The 12,275-nt window shown below is 44.6% G+C and overlaps 1 protein-coding gene across 3 annotated transcripts; it reads right to left on the bottom strand.

The window, feature by feature from the left end:
* Nucleotides 1-10,775, bottom strand: LOC122171556 (gap junction beta-6 protein). Of its 3 annotated transcripts, none has more exons than XM_042839221.1 (3): nt 10,670-10,775; nt 10,335-10,446; nt 1-1,844 (listed from the first exon to the last, which is right to left on the bottom strand). In XM_042839221.1, the coding sequence occupies exon 3, from the start codon at nt 1,820-1,822 to the stop codon at nt 1,031-1,033; it is 792 nt and encodes a 263-aa protein (XP_042695155.1). In that variant the 5' UTR covers nt 1,823-1,844; nt 10,335-10,446; nt 10,670-10,775; the 3' UTR covers nt 1-1,030. The 3 variants fall into 3 exon arrangements, with proteins under 3 accessions (XP_042695155.1, XP_042695156.1, XP_042695157.1); XM_042839222.1 differs by having other exon boundaries at nt 10,379-10,446; XM_042839223.1 differs by lacking the exons at nt 10,335-10,446; nt 10,670-10,775 and adding an exon at nt 10,251-10,268.
* Nucleotides 10,776-12,275: the final 1,500 nt, after the last annotated feature.

Genomic DNA, 12,275 nt, shown 5'->3' with positions numbered 1-12,275 from the left:
CAAAGTTTAAAGTGTTTGCCTTTTATTCAGAAGACTTTCTCCATTTCCAGTGTTTAAGATACTTTCCCATGTCTTCCAGAACAAAGAGCCCCTAGTTTCATAACAGCACCAGTCTACCACAAAAGAAAAAAAAAATAGCTAACAAAAGCAAAAGGTTCAATGATGTGATATAGCATAAGGAAACAAATACAGCAAATGCATTAGAGAAATAAACATGTGCTAAGTGGAGTATTTACATAAAATTATGTATGTTCCTATAAAACTGGCAGCATGCAATGAAAAGATTAACAGGAATACTTATACCAGGTCTGCTAGTTGTCAAAAGCAGGTCTACTTGGACTGCACCTGTATCGCCATGCTGCTTTTAGGCACAGCACTGCCCTCAGAAGCTAGCTACCCCAGTTCTCCACACTACCTGTGGTGGGGATTTCATACAGCCCCACAGCCAGCAGTGCAGATGCAGGTGCCTCAAGTTACTCATCCAGACTCAAGCAGTGTTTGCAAAGCTGTAAAGATGTGGCCTACTGCTATTTCCTCTCCATGAATATGGTAGCGCAGGGTTCATCTGCAATTACCTGCTTAAACAAAGCACAGTCTGTTGCTTACTGTAACACCTTAAGTAACATGGAATCTTAGATTTTACAAAAATACTTTAATTTTCTGTTCACAATCAAAAACTATCTTTATTACAAAACAGTTTGAAACATTAGCACATCTAGCTTGGAAAGACTTTTGTTCTTATTGCTGTTGCATAGCGTTTTCAAGGAACCACACAAAGGCACTAGTGCATTTGTCAGAGCATCCTTGTAAGGATATCTGTAGGAAAATACAATTTCCTATTTAATCCTCACAACTTTCAAATGTTTAAGCTGCCTTTTTTTTTTTTTCCCTCCTCAACAGGTGCATAGCTGACACCTGTCACTACACATCTAAATCTTCCCCAACAGAAGCTGTTTAACAAATTTTATTTGCAGCCATTAGACAAATAACATTCACCCTTTTCAGAGTGAATACCAGCACTGACACCACCTTAGCTACTTGTGAATCCTATAACTGTGTTCTGACAGCTATCAGATATTAACTCATTCATTTCATTTTGTTTGGTTTCTTCTTTATTCTCATGGTTGGGGTGGTGTTTCTGATTTCCAGCTTTTCTAGACCTTCTGAGAAAAAATTTTGTCAGTAAATAACATAATTCAGCCACATTTAAAAGAATGCAAATGCTGGACACAGCAATCATGAAAATAGTGAACACTGTCTTTTCAGTAGGTCGAGAAACAAAGCAGTCTACTGTGTTGGGGCAGGGCCAAGCACTACACTTCATTAAGCGAGGCATCCGGAACCCATCATACATGAAATAGAATGCATACATGAAGACTGCTTCAAAGACCAATCTGAAGAAGATGCTGCAAGTGTACGTCCACCACAGGGTGCCCTCAATGCGAAACTTCTGGGTTCTGATCTCTTCAATGTCCTTATACTCGCATTTCTGGTCTCCCTTTCTGAACTGCCTTTTCTTCTCGTGCCTCCTGTAAGCCACATGCATGGCCACCAGCAGCGCAGGGGTAGAAACGAAGATCAGCTGCAGGGCCCAGAGTCTGATGTGAGAGATGGGGAAAAAGTGATCATAGCAAACATTCTTGCAACCAGGTTGCAAAGTGTTGCAGATAAAGTCATCTTGTTCATCCCCCCAGACTCTCTCTGCAGCCACAACCAGGATCATGATACGGAAGATGAACAGGACTGTGAGCCATATCTTGCCAATGCTGGTGGAGTGTTTATTTACACCTCCTAAGATGGTCTGCAGAGCTCCCCAATCCATTGTCTTGCTTTAAAGATATGACCTAAGACGAGATAAAAAGAAAAAGGTTCATCAGGGTGGGAAAAAAAAATACTATTAAGCATACAGTATAAAATAAAAGCAACATTGTAAATATAATTCATAGGCTGTGGTAACGTCTGGTTGACACGGTCTTTCTGGCAAGCAGTCAAAGTGGCACTGTAACCAAATATCAGCAGGTGACATTTTGTTGCTTGATAACGTGAAGGGAATCTGTCTGACTGCTAGGCATATTTGGCAACTGAAAACTTCTATCCACATCGGTAAGAAGAAGTAGACAAGGGAAATTGGTAAAAAAATGACCTTATTTTAAAGCTACAATTTCTAGAAGCTTTGCTAATAGGAGCAAAGAACAGAAGATGATATCAACAGTCAAAAGCAAAGTACGTGTTATGGTGAAACGTAACCAGAATGAGAGATTCCTCAGAGCCTCTGGAATTCTCAAGGTGAACAGAAAGAAGCAGGTGGTGGGATAGAAGCTCTATTGTAAAATTACAGAAAATCAAAGAAACTGAAAAACAAAACCAGCATGGTAACTTAGTTACTTCATTTGAGAAGAAAATAGCTAAACTTAGGAAGCTGAGACAAGTTTGCACATCCTTGGCTTCAGGGCATAAACAACATTTTCAAAAGTACATTATTCCAGCAATAAAGACAGACCTCAAGGAGCTGCTGTGGAAGCTCTGTGCCTTACATGAGGAGGCCTGCACTGCCTGCCTTAGGAAGTTTTAAGGATGTGGCTGTACAGCTCTCTTGTTGCAGAAAAGAAAGCCAAAATTTCATGAGGGGATAGGTTGTGACAAGGTTTCATCTCTATTTTCTTATCTTGTTTAAAATCAGCACGATGAAGTTTATCTAAAATTGTGTTCCTCTCCACTAACTACAAAAGACAGTGTAGGGTACTGAGGCACAGGACATATTCCCATGCCCACCCAGATGACCTTCCCTTGTAACACAAGTACATTACTCCTCAAACAGGAGAGAAGTTTCAGAAGCTGGGAGAAAGCCAAAGTCCACAGACAGGCCAGCAGAAGCTCAGAGACTCTGCAACAGAAAGAGCATTTCCAGTAGTTGGAATTCAAAGTATAATGACTGTAAAGCTAAAATCCTTTGATTTGTTATCTGCCCCATACCTCTACAGGAACACTGCAACTGTTTGTGGAACCTGAAGAAATCCACACAACACGCATTTGCATCTGGCATAAAGAAGCATCTCACACCCCTTCTCCCTTCCAATGAATTTACTGAGAGGTAATTTGCATGTTACTCTGAAATTAAGAAAACATTTCTTGTGCTTCTGAGGCAGAAGTGCTCCTCAACCTCTTTGCTCTGGAATTTCTCATCAAGAGGTTGATTTCTCAAGTTTGTGAATGTTATCATCTCTCAGAGATCATCTTACTTTGGCAGTTGCGGCACAGGGCACTAATGAACAAAAAACACTTCTCCAGGGGTTCTAGAGAACAGCTCTGTTGCTGCTGGCAAAGCCCACTGCATCTATTGTGATGTAATTCAATTTTTGTCAACTCTGAGATACTGCAGAGATATACCTTCCTTATCTTCGTTGTGCAGTGTGACCCAACTGCTGCACCACACTTCCATTTTGAGCACTGTCAAAACCTCCCTGCTTTACAATGGTTACATATATTCATGAATCACATACAACAGTACAAAGCATCAAAGAACACGACAGCTCTGGCAAAATGAAGAAGTCTGATCATGATGTGAACAAAGGGTTTTTTCTTTCCTGGCTTATTGGAAGGTTCTGGTTGCCGAAAACATGTTTTACCAGGTCATCTTGGATGACTGTGTGGGGTTACTTCAGGAGCAGAAAGAGTGGGGTGGAAGAAGGGCAAGATTTCCTTGAGACTGTAAGAAACCTTTCCCGATTCTGACTCTCCTGTGGGATGCAGTGTGAGATATTACCTCTGCATCTGTCTGAAAAGAGTCCTGGTTGCAGAGCTGCCTTCCTATCATGTTTTGGGTTTTTTTCCTCCCAAACATAAACTGTATATTTCATCAGCATATGGATATAGAGGAAGTCTCTGCAGGTTAGCACATGAGAGCACGGGAAGGACTCTGAACACCAGAGATACTTACAAAACAGATTTTAAAATATTTGACTCTACCCCTCTTTTTGCTGTCTTATTTTAAATTGCTCAAATCAGGTGGTTTTTTTTTTTTTTTTTTTTTTTTTTTTTTTTTTTAAACCAGATCATCATATAATCAAACTGAAGAACTGAAGCAGAGGAAAAGTTACAGCTTTACGACTGATATTCATGTTCTCTTACTAATGTGCACGTTGCTACTATGGAACTAATGATATGACTGACATACCTCAGCACTGATTAGAAATACCTTCATGCACCACAGTTCTAAGTCCTATGGAAGACAGTTACCACATGAACTGCAGCATTACGCCTCATCTACCCACTCTTTAAATCTAACAACTTGGGTTTCTTCTGTCATTGTTCCCTCTTTAATCAGCCATCTCCATAAATACGAGAAGATGAGAAGAAGGAACTGCATATTCCCTTCTCATGAGCCCCATTTCTTATACTTTCTTGCCTCACTGTAAACCAGTGCTGCTGCCTTTCTTTTGCTACAGCTTCCCAAGAACTTGTTTCCATGTACAATTGTACTTCTTGTCTCCCTGTGAAGAACGAGATACCAAAATACAAGTGCCTCAGGGTGTACTTAAAGGATACCCTGTCTTTAGTGGCAGAGCTGGATACAGACACTTGCCCATCACTGCCTGGTCCCAATGCAGTTCTCCATCCACTGCAGCACTGTGAGGGTACATTATAACCCAGAAGCCAACTGGTTTGTTTAGACGTTATTCCCAGTACTGGTACATTGTTGTTTTTTTTCTTTTTCCAACCTGACCCATTTCCATATTCTGCTTTAGCACACAGACTCTACAAACCATTTGGAAAGAGTGTCATTTTAAAACAAACTGCACGTTGCAAAGCATCAGAATGAGCAGCTAGTGGAAAAGAGGGTGTTGCCCTTAGCAGGGATGCTTCTTCAAGATATTGTGAAACTACACCATTCACCTGACTGTTCCATCTCCACTGAGAGCATATCATGTTTCAACCCTAACAAAACTACGTCTGTACCTGGATGCAGGCAGAAAAAGCCACTGCACTTCAGAGAGACAGCTGTTCCTAATCTGACCTGATGGGCAAGTAAAACAGGACACCCTCCCAGGGCCATCTCCACTCCTTCCCAAAGCCCTTTGACGTTCATATCCACCCAAACATTCCCCTCTTCACTACTCCCACCCACCTTCCAACTCCTCCAGCAATCTCTCCCACTCCACCTGCTACCATCCCATTCTTCCTGCTGCTTGCTGAGCTAGTCACCAACCTTTGCCCCTCCTTGTTCTACCCTCATGGCCTGACTTGCTTTTATGCTAGCAGAAAGGCATGTGACTTCTGAGGAGTTCAGGAGACTGATATAAGCACTGATCAGATACTGCACTCAGTGAAGTTCTTGAAGAGCAGAACAGCTGAGACTGCAAGGCCATATTTAAGCAGCTGAAACCCTACCCAGATACTCTGGACCTGGTTTTCCCTGACTTTTAATATTAGATACTCTAAACTGTGTTACTGAGAGATAAAGGCAATTCATAAACCACTGAAGCGCCCACCTTTCATTCAATAAATAGACAGTGACCAAAGCAGAATGTAAGTTAACTGAGTATGGCCCTTCACAGACCACTCCATCCAGACATCAGGTCAGGGCTATCTGCAGTGATGTGAAGTCTCATTCACTCCTAGTTTACTGTGTACTGATGTGATGTCTCATTTATTCCTAGTTTCCTAAAAAAAGGTAGGGTGCTGATCCCCACTGCAGGTTATCTTTCTTTCAAATGCTTGCTTTCCAGACCTCCTTACTAGTAAGTAAAATATTAACTGTCTGGCTGAGCAATGGAAACGAAAGCAGGAAAAGGACTTCCCTTTGATGGCTGCTAACTCTTACAGATAATTGTGTGAGCCAATCCACTTAAATGCACACAGAAATTACAGTGTGTAGACAGTATTTGCTCATCTCAGAAGTAAAGCACTGGATAGGAATAAGTTAAGACATGAAAAGCCAGGTGAAATTGGGACAAAAGAAAAAAAGTACAGTGGGAATATGGGCTGAAGATAAAGGAGGAAGATGAGAAGAACAGAAGATAAGGTAGTAAACTCGAGTAGATGAAGCATTTAGAGTGCATTTTGAAATGAGACTGTGGTAACCAAACAAATTCATGAATCTGTTCTTCTACTGGCTGAACCTTCTGTTCCTCCATCTGAGAAATCAGAGGAGCAGGACAGCACAGCTATTACAGCAGGAGATAAAAATGATCGTAAGATGTCACTACTCTCACCTAAAGAGCTGGCAGTGCAGGAAATGGTTCTACATGACCACACAACACATGGAGAGGCACACAGTTCTTCCCCCAGTGGGCTCAGGCACCATTAGAAGGCCAGACAGCAGGAGAAATAGAATTACCTATTTCTGCAGTTTTCCAGCTGCTGGGCAGGTTTTGAGCTCTGGTCTGCCAGACTGCTTACTGCTTAAACTAGTTCCTGTCACCCTGCATTAAACAACCACCACGGCATTCTGCATGCACCCACTAAAATTCCCCCCCCCATCACACCACCACCAAGCACTTCAGGCACACAGCTGCTTGCAGGTGTTTTTGCTCTGCTCTGGTAAGGACTGGTATACCAGATAATCATTAGTCAATGGTTAAATCCATGGCTTCAGCAAACCACAGAGTGCAGAGCAAAGGTAGAAACAACAGAAGCTGCATTGCTTTCACAAACACACTGTGGAACTTACTGCTATAGGATATTAACAAGGCAAAAAAGTCATGTTGTAGGCACTATAGGAACATCTAAGGGATCCAGTCAGGAAGTAGCCCACAGCACGTATAAATTCAAAGACTGCACACTCCTCTGCTATGGTCCAATTTATTATTCTAAGGGAACCAAACAGAAATGCAGAGGTTGTTCACAGTGTCTCCACTCCTATCAGAATTTCAGTGTAGGGTACCAGCAGCCACCAGTGCAAAGTGCTTCTAGATATTGGTATAAGATCAGCAGTCTGCGAAGACAAATGTCCCTTCATCCAACCCAGGAGTACCTCAGCTGAGATAATCTTTAAACAAAATGTACTGGTCCTGATCCGAGCTGGAGATAAAGAAGGAAATCAGAAGCCTGAGAGCAGCAGCTTCAACACAGAACAACATCGTCAGGATGGAGTCTAAGAAGCTTCTCATAAATATATATTAGATCAATATCTTCCGAAGACAGCATCCCTTGATCTCAGCAAGGAAGGCCAGCACACAGGCGACAACACTTACCTGCTGACTCTCCCAGACTGTCTACTTAACTTTAAGGCTACCCCACACCTTAGTTCCCCAGACATTAAATGAGATAGCAAGATCTCACTTTCTCACAGGGTTGTTCTGAAGTGCTCCTCTACAATTGGACACTTCAGAGAGTCATACTTCGTTATCAGTGGACCAAGAGTGATAAGCACTATTTCAAAGTTGAAATACAGAGCTTAAATTGAACCATTCTAAACACTGGTTACTTAAGAGAGAGCACAGCTCCTCCCATTATGACAGCTGCAGTGTAGAGTTCACACTTGAAGATGCAGCTTTGAACTCTGACTCGGGCAAACTGAAATCCTTTCATGTCACTATTATAAGAAGCTTCCAGCTATTTTAATTTTACTGCAGTATATTAAAAACATGGGTGCTTCAACTGCACACTCTTTCAAGAATCAACAGTTCTACTAAGAAGTTGAATAAGGATCAAAAGATCAGTCTAACAATCCCAAAAGCCCGTGCAGCTCTCCAGCAGCTTTGTTCTGAGCACCTATCTCCACATCAGAGTGGAAACTGGAGAGCAACAGAAGAGCCAAGACAGGTAGGAGTTACAGTATATCTGATTTGACACAAGAACAGGCCAAGACTAATCAGGAACAGGAAACCTCTGACAGTTGCAGGTCTGAACACAGCAAGCATTGTGTTTTCTTCTACTCAAAAATATCCCAACAGGATACATTGTTTGCTCTAAGCCTCATGTAAGAAAATCTACAGCCTTTAAAACAACAGGTCACTACCCAATCTGCATGTAGTATTAAAAACATACGCTAAGTAAATAACAAGAGCATTGAGGATTCAGCCCCACACTGACCACATCATGACTACCCTATTTCATGCCCTTACGTCCTCCCAAGCCATTTTCCAAGCAGGTTTGGAAATATCCATGGCTATTTCACTACCCTACAACTGCAAGTGGAGAATTATCATCCTCCAGAACACCTCTGCATGAAATTCACTCCACTTGTGGAAAATAAGACATCAGAAAGGTTGGTCATGCTCGAAGGTATGACAAGATTGAAGAATTCCAACTAGAATTTGGCCCCTCAGCAATTTTTGAAGGAAAGGTTTACAGGGGAAAAAAAAAAAAAAAAAAAAAAAAAAAAAAAAGAGTGCTTAACAGCCCTTGCTTTGAAAGGGATTCAAATTCCTGAGGACTATTTCTTCATTGATGTGAGTGTCCTATTTCCCAAACTCTAAATAAAGTTTTACGTGCACTTAGCATTGCCCCCAGATACAAAAGTAGCAGTACTATTTGTCTGGGTTTGTAAAAGACAACAACAATACCAGGCTTAGGCATACACCCACATTCTCTCTACAGATTCACCATGTGTTCCTGGAAATACACCCACTCCCACCTCACAGGATTTCTGACGGGCAGATTGCTTCCTCAGAGAGGGGTTGAACCTTTATGGAAACATCATCACTATTTTACAGTGGAATGCAGCTTTTCCTTCAGTGTGCGTTTTGTCAGTATTTCTTTCAGTGAAAGTAGAGATAAAAATCAACTTTTTCCTTTTAAAAGTGTCTATGGCAGGAAGAACTACATATGAGATACAAAAGGAAAAAAAATTGTTTTCAGCTTCCCTTTAGTAACTAATTGCTGCATTTCTATATTGTTCATATTCCTCTTGTTTTAACAGCACTGTATCCTCATACATCATCACTTCAGATTTTCCTTTATACAAAACAGTACTTAGTCAGGCAAGAGTGGGGTATCCTTTCAGATAAGCCACCAGTCATCATTAACAGCAATTAAGAGCCGTGAGGAACAGAACAAGGAAAAAATATCTGAAGAAAAACAAAAATTAAACCCATGCTCTCGTTTGTTGAAGTTTCTGACATCTTTTATTTCCCCATTCACATAACAACAAGAAGCACCATTTGTAAAGCGCCCTTTTTGCTGACAGCTGAATCTCTGCAATAACTTTGTGCAGTAACTTAAGTGTACCTCAAAGTACTGCTGTTTTCCTAGATACTGAGATATTCTATTGCACCTTTTTCACTTTTTGCACCAGTTCAATGAGTCTGCCAAGTAATCTCACCCTGGTTAGACTTAAAGGCATGCAAAACAACACAGGCAGAAGTCCAATGTTCAGTAATTTGGAAGAAGTGGCCCTGTCATGAAAAAATGGATTCTTCCAGAGATGCATCAGAAGCCATGCTTTTTTATTGCTCCATTTTAAGCTCTGTGACACATAGTCCTTATACCACCAGTTACCAGACTGGCAGTCCTGGGGACTGAAGTCTCAAAGAATGTGTGCTAGAAGAATATCATCATGGCTCTGCAAACATACGCAAACCCCATCTAGAAAAGTCATACTGCAATCCCTAACTGGACACAAAGGTGCTTCCTTCGAGCTCATTGCAGAAGACTGAAGCCTGACTCACTGTTGACCTGTCTCTGAGCTAAATCTACAGTCTTCCTCCATGCTGCTTTTCCTGCCTTATTTCAAGGCAAGCAGGCTGAGCAACAGAGACCAAGAGATAATAGAAACCACAGAAATTCATTAACGAAAATCAAAAATGAAACTAGCTGATGCTACTTTCAACCCAGGGCACACAGACTTTGTGGTAAACCCAGCCACAAGCCAGGCCCAGACCTAGATATGACTGCACACAAGCCACAGCTCATTAGTGATAAAAGCACAGCAACTTGGCTTACAAGAGCACTCGAGATAAAAGGCTCCTTGTCCTCTAACCACCCTCTGATTGCTCCCTTGGAATATTTCATAAAATCACAGAATCGTTAAAGCAGGAAGAGACCCTTAAGACCACCCGTCCCAGCCAGGCACCCAGCGCCAGCACTGCCCGCTATCCACGTCCCTCAGAGCCACGTCCCCGCCTTTCCTTGAGCGCCTGTGGGAGCTATGCCTCCGCCAGCTTCCCACTGACTGTCCCAGTAACGCCTCACCAACCGGCGGAGATTTTCCTTAAGGAAGAGATTCCTCAACAAAAGTGGGGGAGCGGCGGGCCGGGTCGGCAGGAGCAGCGCCGTGCTCCCAGCCGCAGCGCCGTGCTCTGACTCACGGCTCAGCTCCGCTCCCCCGTAGCTCTGAGGAATGCTTCCAGCGCGCGATCGCCGGACCTGTCAGTTCGCTGCAAGCTGTTTACCTCGGCGCAGCTCTCCGAACGTCCGTAGGTGTGCCGTGAATTACCTGCAATTGCGGAAGCCTTTATTTCGCTCGGTGCCGCAGCTGCTCGGGCACTTCACATAACGCGCTCACTAAGAGAGATTGGGGATGAGAAGAAGAGCTGTTAGGAGTTAAATAGACAGTAGTGACCGAGAAAAGCACTCCCGATAAGGCCGGGGCCCCCTCGCTGCCCCGCAGGCTGCGGACGAGGAAGCGGGGCGCGAAGCAATGAGCCCCACCGCGGGGCAGGGTCCTGCCGCCGCCGCCTCATTCTCCCCCTCACCCGCCCTCCCTTCCTCCCGCCGCTCCCCTCACCTGCCTCAGCGCTGCCGGGACCCCTTCGGGGCCAGCACCCGGGCTCAGCGGTGCGGTGCCACAGGAACAGCCGGCCCCAGGCTCCCGGCCCGCAGCTTTAAGGTCCCTCCCCGTTCACCTGCCGCCTCTTTTAGCCCGCCCCGCGCCCGCCTCCACCCGCGCGGGTTTCCTTCGCGGAGTGCTCGGGGCGGAGCCGGGCCGGGAGCGCCCATCCCGGCGGGGCCCGGCTGTGCGGGGACAGTGGAGCCCGCGATGGGGGTCTCGCCCCTTCCCTGAGCAGCCCCTTCCGTAGCCATCCCGCCTAGGGAGGCATCGAGCGCAGGACTATGAGGAGAGGGGGAGAGGGCAGAGGCAAAGGGCAGGAAGGCAGAGCGAGGCCTGGGGCAATGGGGGAAAATACAGCAAAAAAAGGTGCTGGAGCAAACCCATAGAGAGATGATGGCAAACGTGGGTTTTGTAGGGTAACTGTGCGTGTAACATAATGGAACCGTATGCTGTCTTGTCAAATCCTGGTATTTGGAAGGCTCTGTTCCTCGTGGAAGTTGTGATTGGCAAATGATAGCAGAAAAGCCAATGGTTGCTGGCTTTGTGAGAATGTTCTGAAGGGTCCCTGAAATGCAGCTGCAGCTCCTGGCAGCTTGTGCACTCCTCACACCATAGCTCCGTATCCATGCAGGACCCACTCTGCACACTGTTCTGTTTCCATTACAGCTTTGCTGTCATAACCTTGGGGTTCAGAAATCTGAAACCTTGATTCCTCCACACATACATGTCTAATTAGAGAAACGGTTGCTAATGCTCTACCCAAATTTCTGGGGAAAGCACATGGTACAACTGCAGCAGCGCATCTCAGGGTTGGACATGTGTTCGCACTCACTGAGGACACAGAGTGATGGATCAGGTGACAAAGCCTTTCCAGCTAAATTCTTCTGCCCCTTATCTCCACTTTCCGGAATAAAAACAGTTCCAGTGAAAATCTTTGGCAGAAGTCAATGGCTCATTTCATTGTCTAGCACAAGCAACTCAATCCTTGCATGTGATAGATAAGAAATTGCTGCCAGCTTTGGTTTAAGTATTGCCTTCCATCTCCATGGCACTCATCATCTACCACTCTTCACGGAGCTCCCTGCAGCCTGCGCTTTAGCACCACAGGCATGTTCATGTCAGGGAGATCTCCAAACGTCTCCAGCCCAATCTGCTCCAAGCAGGGCCTGTGTTCCTCTCAGACTGCTCAGCACCCGCACTGCATCCACATCAGTTTCAGACAGAGACAGGTCAGTGCACAGCTGGAGGCCCAAGGTGTGCGATGCTGAGCCAGACTGGCAGTAAATACCTGAGGCCTGAGTCTTCCTGGCTCACTGACTTCCATAGGAGTTGCACTGGGGTGTGTTCAGGGTTCATGCGCACAGCACAGTGCCTTTCAGGAAGGGAGGCGGCTCGGGGCCATGCGGCCATGCTTTGATAAGGGGAGCCCACCGCCCTATGGGAGAAGAGCTTTGGAGGAGACAACAGGGACCTGTGAGTCTCTCCCTTACCAGCTATGTTCCAGCTCAACTCAGTGACTTTGAAAAAGCCATACATATGCCCTTTATGTCATTCCCAGCTC

The sequence above is a fragment of the Centrocercus urophasianus genome, unplaced genomic scaffold (assembly GCF_019232065.1).
Source record: "Centrocercus urophasianus isolate 14NV4802_14NV808 unplaced genomic scaffold, USGS_Curo_1.0 seq_9, whole genome shotgun sequence".
NCBI classification, from domain to species: Eukaryota; Metazoa; Chordata; class Aves; order Galliformes; family Phasianidae; genus Centrocercus; species Centrocercus urophasianus.
The sequence above is the reverse complement of the archived record's forward strand: the minus strand, read 5'-3'. Positions and strand labels throughout refer to the sequence as shown.